We start from the raw sequence: 17,170 nt of genomic DNA on the forward strand, positions 1-17,170 counted from the left end.
CACGAATCGGTATCTACGAAAAGAGTTCGTAAATATTCTGTATTTTGAATTTTAATAAAATTCATTCTACCTATCCTATCTCATGACAAGGGAAATTGTAAATTAGAAGATGATTGTTCATTCTTAACTGAATGAATGTGTGTATTTTTATGAGATCATTTATTAACAAACTATGGACTGGAGACTGAAAATCTATTTGATCATCAAGAAAACTTTCTCTTCAACATCGAAACAAATAATTGATTCCAGAGGAAAATTGGAAGAGAGAGAAGTTTAATGGGAGGAGACTAGCAAGACAAAATTAATCGATGAGAAGTGAGATTGTGGAAGACAGAGAAAACCACAAGCAAAGTGGTAAACAGAGAGTGCGATCCGATGAAAGGGAGAAAGTCATAAAAGGGTTGCAGCAATAATTCGAGCAGATAAGAGATGATAGGAGGCTAATGATGCTCGCTCCAAAATAAACAAGCCTTCTTCCCTTTGCGCTGTGTTTTCCCGGTTGGCGGAAAACTGGAAAACTGGCTCCGGCCCGTGGAAATCGCCCTCCGGAAAATGGACTCGGTTGTAAATAATATGATGTGTGGACTGAGATGGGCAGTCGCCGACCGGTCTTGTGTAAACAAACCCGAGAGATGTGAGTGAGCATTGACTCTTCGCTTTACACTGTGCTGCTATCAGTGGTGTGGTCTGTGGCCTCAGAGCAGAGCACAAACACAAATAATAGGCTGCCGTTCTCTGCGGCTATTAAATGAATTTCACGCTAGGGCTGAGAGCTAGTTGAGTGGGAGACATACACTGGTAGAGCTCCTGAGGATGTGATGCAAAGCTGCAGTTGATTGGTAAGGGCCAGAAAAGAGGAAGGAGAGAAGGAGGGAATGAAGAGGATAGAGAAGAAGGGAATGAAGATTGATTGATTGATTGATTTATTTGTCACATGCTTGAAAAACCTATTACATTTATACATTACAATAATTATACAATGCGAAATGAAAAATAATAATAAATTAAAAATATTATTCCAAATATATACAAAAAAAGAAAAATAATAAGTAAACTCAGTTAAAGGTAATTTAAAAATATAAAACTAAGACAAAAAAGTATAACCTCATTACAATTGAAAAATATTAAGATATGATGAAGAAGGAAGAACATTATTGTAACTAATTAATGAAGAATAATGATAATAAAAAAGTGGGAGAAAGTTATAATGAAGGAAGAAACAGATGATGACGAAGAGTACTAGAATTTAGAAAGATAATTATATAAGATTGATAAGATCCCATAATCAAACTATTATTGGTATACATATATATATTAGAAATGAACTACAAATAGAGCACAATTACTTTTCAGAGGCGTTGAAAGTTCGGATCACAGAACTGCAATTCAGTGGACCTCACAAGGCCAATGACTTCACATCCGTCCTTGAAGAAAGGTGTAAATAAGTTAGTAATAAATTAAATTTGGGACTAGATTGTTGCTAAACTTATTCATTATTCAATAGATGAACAAACAGTCTTCTTTTGAACAAGGAGAGAGATGTTGATAAAACAATTTGCTGGGGCAACTCATTCCATAACCTAGAGGCCGTCACAATGAAAGAGTTGTTGAAATGGCAGTGCGGTGCAGCGGAATCTGTAACGTAAAACGATGAGCCCGTGTACGGCGACCAGGATTAACTTCATCCAATAACCGAATGAGTCTGCCAAAATAGGATGGACCCTCTCTCATAATTATAATTTTGTAGGTCAAACAGAGTAGGAAGAATTCCCTTCTCTCCTTCAACTTGAGCCATCCAAGATCATTGAATAGTGGGGTTATATGTGCATCCCTTCTCGCATCGAAGATGTAACGAACTGCATAGTTGTAAGACCGCTGCAGGCGCAGATCCAATTCGCTGGTGAGATCATTGTAGACAATGCAGCAATATAATAGAAATGGTACCACCAATGCATTCACCAGAGTCACTCTCACTGATTCCGGGAGAAATCGCTTAATTCTTTTCAATTGATGCATGCCACCAAACACATTGTTGCAAACATGAGTAGTCTGCTCAAGCCAACTCAACGATGAATCAATTGATATTCCTATAATCCTCAAACAATCTGAAAAGGGGAAAATATTATCTTTTAATGAAAACCCTTGAGCCTTCCAGATCTAATTGATTCATCAGTCTAGGATAACCGATGACAATACTTTTCTTCTTAGTAGGATTTAATGTCAACCCATGTGCATCAGACCATGCTGACAAATAGCTCAGAGATGTATTAATTGGCATTTAGAGGATCGGATAGAGAAGAAGAGGATAGAGGAGAAGGAAATGACGAGAATATGACAGGAGTGAAAAAGTAAAAAGAAGGAAAAAGAAAAAGAAGAGAATGACAAATAGCCTGCTCGAGCTTCCATGTGGAACTTGGAAATATATGTTTTCAGATCTTCCTTGAATTAATTTGCATACTCATCAAAATTGAAAAGGTGCAAGGTGACGATTAAAACAGATTACTTCTATTTGTTTGTTGAAGGGCATAAAATTACAGAAAAAAAATAAATTCACAGAGAAATCAGGAGAAGAATGAAAGCCTCACAGTTTCCAATTGGGAAGGGGGTATGTGAAGGAGTTATGAGAAATCACAAAAATATTTCTCACTTCTCGAAAAGGTCAAATTGAGTTCACGAGCCAATATTGCCAATAGGCTGTGACACGTGATGATACCCCTCTTTCCCGGTTCCCCCCGACGAACAAACACAGGAAATTGGACGGGAGAATTGTTGTCACATTTAAATTCAGGTTGCCGCCATTCCATTCGGGGAAATAACGGGTCAGGGATGAAACCCCTCCCTCGCCTGTGAAAATTATCTCGTACCGTTGTTTGGTATTTTTATGTTGTTTATGGTAATTCCCCAATAGATATCTGGCGTTACCTCACATCGACAACGTACAGAGTTCGATAGGGTATGAGCTGATGTTCAGCCGCGGGCTGTATTGCATTGCACCCCCCTTGCCCAACTGAGAGTGGCTCCCTGGAGACAGCTAAGTATGTATTTTTGCTGTTCAAGACCATAGCTGCTGCCATCATTCCGTTACCGAGAACATCGAACAAATTACTATTGCTGTTCGCATGACTGACAAATTTATTTATTGTGCATCAATAATTCAACCAGTTTGTATTGAGTTCCACAGTACTATACGGTGGCTAATATCCTTATGAGATGAGAAGTGTTCTCTTCTCTTCTTTGATAAAATTAAGTGAGATCAGATCATTAGTATGCCACGAAATAACAACAAACAATATAGAACAACAGATCTGTCAATAGAAATTTGAAACCTTCTCCAGCAGGTACATGCTGTGAATTTTTTGTCTATGTGGCTTTAATATAATAAAGACTTACTGCATTCGACTTTGAATCGTAATGAGTATAATAGAATAAAATGGAAGTATTCCAGCGGAGGAAAATGAACAATGACGTGAATAAATGACGTCCTAATAAATAATTCTTCCACTTTCTTTCTTTGTATTTCCTGAAGGAAAACAGTACACAGATCCACCCATAGTGATAATAAAATGAAAAGGAATAATGGAACCTCACTTTACAGGCAATATTAGGATACTGTGAATTTTTCTGTAGCCAGATTGCTGCTGATAAAAAAGTTAGCACAAGACACAAGACACCGTATATTCTGGTGTATAATTATTTCTTCAGCGATAATTTTTCTCCCATCAGGATATCAATAACAAAAAGGAATCCCACTGCAAAAGTATTAATAACCGTTCTGCAAATGTAGACACGCAAAACGCTGGAGGACGGTTGGTTGGTGAATCATTAATACTTTAAAACAATAAACATTTTTGTCGGTGAAATGCGATACGCTGGAAAAGAAAAATGGATAGCAACAGTCATATATCAAAGAATCCTTTAAGGACAATTACATAACCCTCAACAAAACAATTGCATTTCCGTGATGAAATGGCGTGATAATATGGATATGTTTCGCATTGTAAAATTGAATGTGTATTAGTGGGATGATCGCTGGTGGGTGTGTGTGCGTGTGTGAGGGGGAAGTGAGGCCCATGAAGAAAGGCATAATATGGAGCTACAAACATGAGCAATCTCCACCACGGCATTATATTATTCCGTTTATCTCTACGGCAGGCACTCCCTTATGTATGCCACTCGTCTTTTGCTTATAAAAAAAACGTATAAAATTTACCCTACTGCATAAATCACCTGATTTCTGTGATGTAATCTCAAGAGGAAACAACGGTTGGAAGAACAATTTATCAAACGTGAAAAGGATTAGACATGGATGTCTATTGCATATTTTGTTGATGTTGCTTAAAAAAACTCTATAATTATTTATTGAAACCATTTTTTTTGTCATTGAAGACAACATTAACCTTCCAAAGCGTATTCTCTTTTCCCTTATTATCATCATCTCTCACATTATACACGCACAAGTCTTGTTATGTGTGCATCGTATGCTGCCGAAAAAATCCATCAACAAAAAAATTCCCTTCCTTAATGCAGTAATTGATTCTCCAAATTCATTCTGAATGAATCATCTATTTGCTATTGTTTGATCATTACAAGAATATCAACTGATTAGAGGTTTCTCATTCGTTGAATAAAATATCAGAATCGATCCTACAACTAATCAAGGGAGATAAAGCAAACATTGACATTGCAGAGGCTACGCCAGAGGCATTTTTCGTGGATGGATTAGCCTTTACAATGATTAAAATATTAATTAATTTTTCTTGAGACAGGCCGTGCCAGAATTTCGTGGAGCAATGGAGCAGAGGAAGTTTTGAGCCATAGGTAATCGTAAGGGAGGGTGAGGAAGCGGAAATTAGTTTGTTGTACCTCAATTTAAAACTGGGAAAGATCAAGAAGAAAGACTTTCAGGATGAGGCTTCCTATATATTACAAAGTCTTATACAAACGAAGGCTCTATTTCGTGGAGTTGACACAACAACGATGTTGGCATAAGAAGAAGGGTTATGCATTTTTATCAGAAAGGGTTGCGGCTGCATCATAATTATTAAAAAAGCAGTGGAATAAATGGGGAAGGGGTTTATGGAGAGTGGGGAACTAGAAAGGCGGAAGATGATAATGGAACGAAAAGAGAAGAGGATAAGAAGACAGACTAAAGCAGTGGGCGAGAAACTGTAACACTTGTTTTTACCAGTAGCGCTTTTTTACAATGGAATAATATACTGAGGCGTATTTAGAGGATTCCCACACCTCTCGGAAGGGGATTTTGTCTAAGGGTTTGTGGATAGAATACCGGTTTGACACAATTGTATCTCTTTCTCATGAAATTATTTTTTATGCATTTTATACCTTGAGCTTTGGTTAAGAACTTTAATTTTCATCATCCGACAAATTCTCCGTGATTAACTACCCCTCTCGTCTTTCAAAAATCAATTGCAATAGTATATTTCGCACCTAGGGCCGAAAATGGGACTTTTCTGGCTCGAAATCGGTTTTCAAGTCCGAGGCCGTAGGCCGAGGACTAGAAAAGATTGAGAGCCGGAAAAACATTTTTGCCCATGGTGAGAACGTTATTTTTCGCCACACAGGAAAATAAACAATATATATATGAGAATAATTGTTTATTAGGCACTTCCGAAAGCAAAACAGGAAGGTCATAGATCTAGCAAATCTGAGGTAATCTGAATATCAGGAAATTGTCCAAGTATTTTTATTTTTTATTCTGATTTGTCTAAATAACCTAAAAGATTATGTTCAATTATGTAAGAGGTTGAGTTTATACTTTTTATTCTTCCAAATGACAATAAGATGATATTATTATAAATATTTTGATTATTGAATGATAAACACAAAGAATGAAAAGTTTTTGATCAGCTGTTTTAGCACACTTGAAATTTGGCCAATCTGAATGTCAACGGAAGTTTAGGTTAGAAGTTCTATTCTACTCTGAAAATAGAATTATTTGAATAGTTTATAATATATATCTTATCTGTATTTTATTCATCCAAATAAAATGATAGTATATTATTACAGAATACTTTATTGAATTCTAAAAGCATAAAATGATTCCGTTTATCCACCATGTTCCATGATAACGCTGTACTAGGAGGTTTGAGGTTAGATTCTATTATACTCTGAAAATTGAATTTGAATAGTTTATAATATCCCATTATTTGTATTTCATTCATCCAAATAAAATGATAGTATCTTATTGCAAAAACTTTATTCAATTCTAGAAGCATAAACTGATTCCGTTTCATAAACTATTTTGTAAACACGTTCACATCAAATCAGAATCAGCTGACTTCAAGGTTATTTTACAGCCCTAGGGCCGTAAAAATTTTACCGGCCTGGTCAGAAAACAATCACTTTCGGCCTCCATATGACGCACGTAAACCAGCTCATTACATCCAAGTGGGGCGAAAAGTAATTTATCAGTCAATTATTGCAAGTCACAGCATTCAGAGATTGATTCATTCTCTATCATTGAGTCTAATCGATTTATTTTTCAATTCAAAAAGTTTTATTTGTTATTAGAGTCGTGCCCTATGCAAACAGAGTTGCACCATTTTTAACAAGTGAAAATAATATAACAGAATAGTGGTGATGATTATTGACCAACATAATAAATCCGGCTATAAAAAATTGCAATAAAAACAGACAAAATAATAAAAATTACAAATAAACTTGAAAAATTATTGTATACAAATTACAAATAAACTTCAAACAATATTCTATCAAAAATTTTGACCGAGCAAGCACAAATTTTGACTGTTTGGCATAAATCCCAACAATCAGTGGTATATCCCATAAAATCAATCATAGCCTATGAAATACTATGAGATACCCTCTTTTCTCCAGTGACTCAGTAAAAAGGAGAACAACTAAATATCTTAATCATTGTAAAATTTGAGAATAGAACTAAAATTTATCCTCATCATAAACTATATTAACAAAAAATTGCATACATACTTCTCTTCTATTTCCTCATACACTGGGCAATGGAATAGAATGGTCCAATGTCTCAATCCCTGAGCTGCAAGATGGACAGATTTTGTTGTGTTCAATAATATTTTTCTTACATCCTAAGTTAATCAAAGTAACAAGGATATCTAATTGAAATAATAAACTCTCAGTAAGTAAAGTAGATTCTGATTATTCACTTGAATAGTCAGTAAGTGAAAGATTTTGATTATTTACTTAGTATTTGACTGTCGTGTGGAATACATAGAGAGAAGTGTGTTAATAAACTCTCACCATCCCACTCCATTAGATAAACTGTCTACTTCGTTATTTCTCTCACCTCTCACGTTATTTATTTTTCGCCCCACTTGGATGTAATGAGCTGGTTTTCGTGCGTCATATGGAGGCCGAAAATGATTGTTTTCTGACCAGGCCGGTAAAATTTTTACGGCCCTAGGGCTGTAAAATAACCTTGAAGTCAGCTGATTCTGATTCGATGTGAACGTGTTTACAAAATAAGTTATGAAACGGAATCAGTTTATGCTTCTAGAATTGAATAAGTATTCTGCAATAAGATACTATCATTTTATTTGGATGAATAAAATACAGATAAGATATATATTATAAACTATTCAAATTCGATTTTCAGAGTATAATAGAATCTAACCTCAAACCTGCGTTTAATCGTACTGCGTTTAATCGTTCATCACGAAGCCTGGTGGATAATTTTGGAACTACTTGGGCAATATCCATGGTGCTGAACGTTTTTACAAATAGTTTATGTAACGGAATAAGTTTATGCTTTTAGAATTGAATTAAGTATTCTGCAATAATATACTATCATTTTATTTGGATGAATGAAATACAGAAAAGTTATAATATTATAAACTATTCAAATTCGATTTTCAGAGTATGATAGAACTTCTAATCTAAACTTCCGAAGTCAACGACAACAAGCATTGTTGACGTTGACATTCAGATTGGCCAAATTTCAAGTGTGCTAAAACAGCTGATCAAAATCTTTTCATTTTTTGTGTTTATCATTCAAGAATCAAAACATTTATAATAATAATTATCATCTTATTGTCATTTGGAAGAATAAAAAGTATAAACTCAACCTCTTACATAATTGAAGATTGTTGACGTTGACATTCAGATTGGCCAAATTTCAAGTGTGCTAAAACAGCTGATCAAAATCTTTTCATTTTTTGTGTTTATCATTCAAGAATCAAAACATTTATAATAATATCATCTTATTGTCATTTGGAAGAATAAAAAGTATAAACTCAACCTCTTACATAATTGAACATAATCTTTTAGGTTATTTAGACAAATCAGAATAAAAAATAAAAATACTTGGACAATTTCCTGATATTCAGATTACCTCAGATTTGCTAGAGCTATGACCTTCCTGTTTTGCTTTCGGAAGTGCCTAATAAACAATTATTCTCATATTTATATTGTTTATTTTTCCGTGTGGCGAAAAATAACGTTCTCACCATGGGCAAAAATGTTTTTCCGGCTCTCAATCTTTTCTAGTCCTCGGCCTACGGCCTCGGACTTGAAAACCGATTACGAGCCGGAAAAGTCTCATTTTCGGCCCTAGGTGCGAAATATACTATTTCCTACAGTTACGTTGAAAAGTGGCCATTGCTGCACTGATTACAGAACGCAAAGAATCACTTTTCCGCTCTAGTGGGGGAAAAATTTTTCTGCACTCCAGATTTGCAACATGGCAACGCAAAATACTTAGTAGGTTATATGTAGCAACAGTGCAGCAAAATCAAAATGAAGTTGGTAACAGTGACTGCTGTGGCTGCTATAGTGAGCAGAGGTGCAACCAAGCACAACGCGCTAATTATTATTCATTATATATTATAACCAAGGACAACGAGGACTTTAGGATTTTAGGATTAAGGTTTTTATCAATAATAAAATTATACAGAAAAACATTTGATGGATTTCAGGCAATTTTACCCATAATTACCCACTTTTCATATTCAATGGTAACTGTAGGAAAAACTTAATGTGAAATACGTGCGCAAAGTTCCTCTGCTGCACTCAAGAAACCATTCCGCGTTTCTTTCGGTGCAGCAAACTGTCACTTTGCGCACTAGTTGCACAAATAACTATTACGTAGCCTACTACGTTATTTCTCTTTAAAAGCTGTTAGTGAAAATTATTTCAAACCATCTAATCTTCTAATCTGAAATACAGAGTATTTTTGTCGAACTATAGAGATGGATTCGATGGGATTTCGTAGGAATTTATATGATCATACTCAGTATTCTAGATTCTACGTGATCGAGAATACTTTCTACACTTCCCTAGAAAACATCGAATTGCTCTCTTGTAATATGCAGTAGAGGAACAAACCTCAAGCGTGAATGCATTAATTAAACGGTATTGATAGAAATAGACCGGCCAAAACAGACGAAGAGATGAAACCGGAAACAATCCCCTCAAACAAATCAATGTAGCCAATAACAACAGATGAATCAACGTAGCAAATCTTTTCCTAAAGCTTTCCAAGAGTGACAATCTTCATCTTTATGTGTGCTCGATTGGCAGAAAATTGAATCGGACATGAATCGTCGACGCCGTGATGTCAGACATGTGCGCGTATAGAACTGCCACAAGTGAAAACCCAAGTGCGTGGAGATCTTCAGGTGGAGATCAAGACAGAGAGAAAAAAGCGGTAGGAATTTCCTCACCCGTGGCGAAAAGCAGAAGGGTGGAAGAGCCTATGAAAAGAATCCCGGCACCCTTTTCTTATGCTTCAGGGGTGGATACGTTAACCCTCGGCAAGTCGGAAGAAGAGGAATGAAAAAGAGATAATCCCGTGGATGAACAGGGGGAATGTGGATGTAGGAACTGTTTGCGTAGGGGGATGATGACGTGTGTGAGTGTGCGTGCAGGAGTCGTTTCGTATTCTAGTGTGCGTATAAAAACTGGCGCGGTAGGTCTTTGTTTAATAACTGTGGAATCAGAGCCGAGCCCGATCAACAGGTAGCTCTCCTTCTTTTACAGTTAGCTCCTCTTTCCAGAAGTGTGCCTTTTTTATTCATTGAGGAATCTCTGTGAACTGACATTGATGCGAGGATGACAATAGCTGAGCACTTTTTTCATCCAAATCTCCCACTCAACCCCTTAAGTACACAGATAACAACTTCCCCCACTCCATTAGCAGAACGACTTTTTAATTGCACCATTCTCAAATAACGATTACCCTCTTACTGAGAATGTTATTTTTAACGAGGAGGGTGACAGGTTGAAGTGTGCCTTTTTGTTAGTTACATTTTTCTGTGATTTTCAAAGCCTACTTGTTGAGTGAACTTTGCTCTGGATAGCTACCTTCATCCACTAATTGAATCCTTATCTTCAAATTATGACGATTGACGAAAAAATATTTCCTCTAAAGATGTCAGAGAATATCTTTTTCAGTAAAGTCTCAATATCGATATATTACAAACTTTCAACTACCTACTGGTGTTCATCGGGTTAGAATTTCCGAATTGTAATTGATTATACAAAAAGTGAGTTATTATTTAGTCTGGTTTGAATTCAGAGGTGACGAATACCTTTAGCAGATGATCTCAGATGCAGAAATCTCAATGCCGATATTAATATAATAGAGAGAGAACATTCTCAAGTTTCAAATTCATGAATAACTATAATTCATGAGCTTTCATCTTATAAACTAAGGAAAATATAATCCAGTGCCCGAATTAAACTCATTCAATTGCAAAATAAAGTAAAATTTTTGAAGAACATATTGCAATAAGGTTTACTATTTGTTATTGTAAGTTTAAATGATTCCACATTCTAATTATCAGACCAATTTTTGACCATAAAATTATATATTTTTAATTACATACAGTAGAAGTTGGAGTTTCGTATCTTCCAAATAAGTGAGTTTCAAATAAAAGCATTAATGGAATGGAGTACAAGAAGCTGGAGGTCCGTATCTTTCAAATGAATGGTTTGAAAAAAACATTGATGAAATGTTGTCGATGACACCACATATCACAAACGTTACAGATAACAATGATTCTGTGCTGAGACTTTACTCACTTGTCCAATGCGTACTAATAACGAGGGAGACATAAGTATGAGATTGCATGCCGGAAATAAATGAGAAGCGCGCCATATTGTCAGAGTAGAACTACGCAGTTCATCTTCAAATAATCACATAGGAATCTGACGTTTCATTAGCTGGGACATCAAAAGAGGGCCGCATTGCATAGTGGACATCGGTAAAGGTGTGTGCGTGCGGATGGTGAGGGGGAAGCGATATCACTTTGTATGAATGTACCCTCTGAATGGACCCTCTCCTTCAATAGGCCGGCCTTTTCTAATTCCTTGCATTAATCAAAAAGCTGGCCAGGGTGAAGGAGTTGTTCCCCCCCCCCAACTTGTCTCTTATTCTTCTCCTGTTGATTGAGTTTGTGGAGGTATGGTTGGGGGGGGGTTCGCCTCAAGAACCCAAGCCCCACTTTGTAAGGAGGGTTGTTGATCAGGAACGAGGAAAATTATTGCAACGTTTTGCACACTGAGCAATATTGCATCTTTCCAATGTATCTCACTCACTCCCCACTCCCCACTCTCACTCGCCTAATATCACTCACCAACTTATCTTGCACGTTCTATCTCTCTTCAAGGGCTCACCTCTCTCCCACTGATAATGTTTCCTCTTCTATTGTTTTCTCCCTACAACTACATCGCTCATATTTTCCCTCTTACCTCTACAACTTAGCTGTTCTTAGCCTTAGAACTTCTCTTCTCCTATTATAAATATGTTCTCTCATAGATATTTCTATGTCTCTAATTTGAAGTATGATTATACTTGGAATAATATGGAGTATATATATGAACGAATTCAGATTGTTAGTGGAGCTATTCGTATCCAATCCAATTTTATCAGTTATCTAATGAAATTTGACTTGGTTGTTGATGAATCCAATATCAATCATTGATATCCTACTTCTGTGTCTTCTCCCAGTTATTCGTCATCGATTAACATCGAAGAAGTAGCACTAGTACTTAGTCCACTCTTGATCGAACATCGTACTACGTATTCCAATATTCCTAATAGCCTAATATCTACAGCATTTAATTAGGATTTTCGTTTAATAGTTTTTTTCTAATATCTATTGTTTTTAAAATATGCGTTGAATTTCATAAAATACCCTATTGAAACATGATTTCCTCAATAAAGCGGAATTCAGAGCCACAAAGCCAACCCGAATCAAAGCGCCGTTCATGTTTCAGCCGGCTTTCGCCTCTTTTAATTAACCGCAAAATTTAAATCCGACAAGAAATTTATTATTTCCATTGTGCGCGGGGTCGAGAAACGAAACGCCATCGGGGATGAAGGCTGCTATATTAAGGCCTTCAATTTTGCGGCCGCTGCCTCTGAAAGTGGTGGGAGGGGGTGGGGGTGCCACCGCGTTTCTTAAGATTTTGATGATGTTAGTTACCCTTTTCCACCGCTAGGGGTCGGGATGTTGACGCCCTGTATTTATATTGAGATGAGCGACAAAGAAAGAAGGTAGAAGAAGTGATATGAAGAAAGATGGAATGAAACGAGAAGTAGTAGAAGAAGATGATCCAGGGGTAATTAAAAGTCAGAAGAGGTTTTCCTTCCCGCGAGGTGGAATAAGAAGAGCCAGAATTAAGGGATGGCGGGGTGTAGGGTGGCTAAGGGCGGCATCAAATCCCTTTTGAGTACAATTTCGCCCTTGGAGTGCTCTAAGGTGCTTTACTGTGTGCTTCTTCAGCCTATTCTGTTCCCTAGTGGTCTTTGCCCTTACACCTCTTCACCAAATTTAGGTCTCTTTCTTCCACCTTGACATGAACACAAGTCCATTAATCAACAGTTCACCAACACATTCCTCGTTAGCGTTCACAAACTTTTTGGTAGAGAATTTAATGAATATAAATATTTCAGTACCCATCAGTCTTGGATCATATCAAGAACTGCTACAGAACCAACAAATAAAACCGAAAAAGAATATATTTATCGTGAGATGAAGAGAATTACATTATTTGTAAAAAGGGCAGATTTTTTTTTTATAAAATAAATTAATATTTTCGAATAATTCTTACAAATTCTACATTCAATTCAAGATCCATTCTATAACTTCTTATCTATTTTCATGATTAGCCAGTACAGCAGTTCAGCAGTATAACTAAATATATTCGAAAGAAATGGAGCATCAGTGTGTAATATAGCCTTAACACACGTTTTCTGTCATTGCAGAACCGTGTAACAAATTTAGAATGATATCCGGAAATAGAAACATTTCCTCGACCAAAAATATAAAGAAACTATCAGAGAATATTTCTAAGTTGATGGAAATATGGTAGAGAAGGAATACTAACCAGACAAAGCAGTATTCTAGCACCCATGAATCATATCAATTAATATAATGATAATAATGACGAAATCTCTACATTGAACCGTTCTTCCCTGAGAAGCTCGGTAGGTGGTCCAGAATGTTGGAAAATTAAATGTTTTCCAAGATCGCTACTTGCAATCATTTCTTATGAATAGCTGGAGAGCAGATTGCTGTTCTAAATATTCATATGCGGCAAGATTAATAACACCACGTGGCCAGGGTGGTCAGCGGTTTGTGGAGAGATATTAAGGGCTGACGAAAATCGCCCATCGGCGTAAAATGAAATCTGAACAGGCCAAGCCACGAGAGCGTATTAAAAGTCATTTCGCGGGAAGAGGCACAACCTCCACTTATTTCTCTTCTTGTATCCTCTCTCGCACTGTCTCTCTCATCCTTTTTCTTCTTACTCCTCCTCCTACTTTATCCGTGCCGGCAATTTAATACGTCCGCCACTGTTTACCTCTGAGAGAAAAGATAAGGGTCAGTCCATGTCCTTCAACCGTCCGGTAAACCACCCGGGTTTATTGGTATGAAGAAATGAATCTGAAAGCAATATGACCATCCAAACCGTTTAGCCCACTCTTTTACCCCCACCGGAACACCCCAATGCCAAAAACTCAGCTCGACCCCTTTCCGAAAAATCCATCGTCAATATGGGGTCAGTGTAGCTCATCCTCTTGCTCTCAAGCCCACTTATATAGAAACAATTCGGCGGTATTCATAATGATATTCATTCCCGTGAAACTCCACTTTTAAGCTCAATATTCATTCATTCACGCATCTTAGCTTTTGTTAATAGCATCATGTATTGCATGAGTTGCTGATGATGCAAACTATACGACATCTTTAGTTTTCACCACTCAACTATGCAAGATATACAGGTCAATTATTTAAGCGGGAGTTTGTTGCATGCTGAACTCTTTCATCCTTATTTTGCCCTCTTCGACAATGGTCTGCTCTCTTTTCCTGCAATAAATACAGCTGTTTCATTAGGCCACTAAGAATTCATCAAATAGAACTTTTCAAAAATTGGATAAGGCCTCAAACATTGATTTTCTCTTTATTCAACACATTTTCTTTCCATTAAACACTTTTTCTCTTCTAGTTTAAGTTTCCCATTCATATGATTAACACAACGTCTCTTTCGTTCCCAAGGATTGATAATTTTTTCCAAGGATGGAATATTCCCTTCCAATTAGAAAATTTAATGACCTTAAGAATTCCCAGTCAGGGATGACCTCGTGAATGATATTACTAGTAAATTCTATCAATGGTATCGTGTGTTATTACGAAGCGTCTTATATTTCGAACCCCACCTCGTTCATCAATATAATATTGAATTTATCATGTTATTTCCACTACTACACTAGTCCACTAGTCAAAACATTTTTATATTCAAAATCACTTTGTATGTCAAAAACATCACAATATGGAGAAGAAAAACATGTTCATAATACTTTTCTCAAACATATATTGATTGGAATTCTCTTCTTTCTTCCACAGATCTGTCCATAAAACGGCCGGAGCCTCGTCCTGAGATGAGCAAGGTAAGTGGGAAATGCACCACCTGTTCTCTTTCCCTCCTTCCCACCGCTCACACAACAATGAGATCATTTTGTGTTAGCAATAGAGCATTCAGACTAGCCCTGTCTTGAACGGTTATTGTCAGTTACGAGGGGGTAGACACATGTACTTGTGAGTGTGTGTGTGTCGCAGGAGGGATGAACGAAGATGATGGCATTGCGGATGAGTGGCTTTTGGGTTTTTGGGGCAGGAGACACCCCTGGAGTCCCCTCTACCAGCACTGGAAGAACCAAGGAGCTAGAAAGAGGGCGCCATACGAGGAAGACCCCTAGGGAGCCGTTAAGAGACCATACATGGTCCCCTTCTACTGATAACCTCGCATTACTTACCAGACCCACTATATATATGTTTTGTTAAACAAGGTTTTTCTTCGCCAATCACTAAAAATTTTTTAACTGTGGGTGAATAACCTTGGTGAGTAACCATGACTTTTGCGAAAACGTCTTTTTCACCAATTGCGTGGTTTTGCTATGAACAATAATCGCTTGATTTTCTATGGTTTTCGGGATACTGGATTTCCAAATCAAACAAAGTTGATCTAATGCAGCTGAAAATTCGAGTTGCACAGTGAAAACAGAAGTGATAACTGTGAAGTGAAGATAACTTGCACAATTAGATCCTACAATATTAGAACACTATTTAAATTGTAAAACACTATTTCAGTAGAATTAAACTACAATGTTTCATATCTTAAAATTGAAAAAAAACATGAATTTTTCCAAAAGATATTACTAACTTAGTAAAAAACGGTTTACAATGAAATTGAATGCAACACATTCACTTTCCTCATCAATTGATTGATTCAATCTTCACTCATCCTTTCCTTACACTCAGACTCGTTGCTCATACTTTAATACTTTCAACCCCATCTCAGATCTGCTAAAATCGCTAACGCAATGTATACTACTGAGTCTGTTTTTCCTGCTTCTGACGTGCACTACGAATCTGCACCCCACGCTGTACAGACAACCCCGCCGCGTCTGTATTAAGAAGAAAGTTGGGGTACAACGACAAGGGGATGGTACCTGTCGGTTAATGAAATTCTGTGGCGGCGACGGCGGTGGCTGTAAGGGGCCTTACAAGGGGGGAGAGGTCAGTGGGGGGAGGGATCGGAGCGGGGGTGGAAAGGTTGTTCCTCAGTGATGAAGACGCCTGACTCGCAGGGGACTCGTACCCTGAATAACACAATCACGCTGCTCACACGGTCACGATGCCTCGGCCCCGGACACCCCATTCTTTCCGCCTTCGACCCCCGTTCATTATTAAATCCATCGGAACCCCATCAAAAATCCACTTAGCCGAGCCGAAACACCCGAATAGAGTCTCTAATAAGGAAATATTTCTCGTTTAGTGCGCCCTGCATATTCATATGTCCATTATTACATGAGAAGCCAGGCTCCTTTATGGGCCCATATACGTATAATAAATAAACGCCTATAAATTTATTAGGCCCGATTTTATTATTTGCACCCCGAACAAGAGGTTGATGCGCTTTTATCAATTAGAGTGTGTAATGGTGATTTAAGTCGGTCCGTTTCTAGACACCGGAGCAGTCTTTCTGGTGCATATTTGCATTCAAAATATGGGATTTTCAACTTCCTTCCTATATTGCATAATATTCCACCAAAAAACTTTTATTCGCTGGTTTGTTTAAGGGATGACCATCCTTACTCGATGGTGTAAACTGATAAAATATACTAAATCTACAAAAATAGTTAGAAACTGAATGTAAGTAAGTCAATAATAGACAAAATTGTAGAGCAGATTTAATCTTCAGTAGACTCACTCCTCTACAAGCCACATGAATTATGATGCTTGTGAGAATAATAATATAAAGCTCAACCTTCATGATAATCATCGATGTAAATTTCATCATAATGCATTTGAAGAGATTGAGTTTTATATCGAGCAGTTTTTCATACAAGCTCTTTTTCGCAATAATCAAAATGTTTCCAGACAAATACAATTTTCGAACTTTCTATTCTCAATGAATTGATAAACTGATTTGGGATGGATTTGAAGTGCTTATAATCATTTGGATTCCTATAAAAATCAAGTTGGAGTTCAAAATCAAGATTGATTTAATATTGTTCAGACTTCAATCACATAGAATTTCGGTCAAATATTTGAGCGATTATCAGACAAAATTTAATATAATATTGGTATATCTTCTTCTTCTTCTTATTGTGCCTTTCCGCTTCGAACGTGGGCGATCAATATGGCGATTT

The 17,170-nt window shown here is 36.9% G+C and overlaps 1 protein-coding gene across 11 annotated transcripts in view; it reads left to right on the forward strand.

Moving 5' to 3' along the window:
* The window catches only part of LOC111049000 (trithorax group protein osa), a 466,078-nt gene that overhangs the window by 369,368 nt on the left and 79,540 nt on the right, over positions 1-17,170 (forward strand). For all 11 annotated transcript variants that reach the window (XR_005572269.1, XM_039436316.1, XM_039436315.1 and 8 more), the window contains one exon: positions 14,862-14,905. Coding sequence is in view for 8 of the 11 variants with exons in the window: in XM_039436316.1 (XP_039292250.1) it covers positions 14,862-14,905 (44 nt within the window). In the remaining 3 variants the exon portion in view is untranslated. The remainder of the gene's footprint in view (positions 1-14,861; positions 14,906-17,170) is intronic.

The sequence above is a fragment of the Nilaparvata lugens genome, chromosome 10 (assembly GCF_014356525.2).
Source record: "Nilaparvata lugens isolate BPH chromosome 10, ASM1435652v1, whole genome shotgun sequence".
In the NCBI taxonomy this organism is placed as follows: Eukaryota; Metazoa; Arthropoda; class Insecta; order Hemiptera; family Delphacidae; genus Nilaparvata; species Nilaparvata lugens.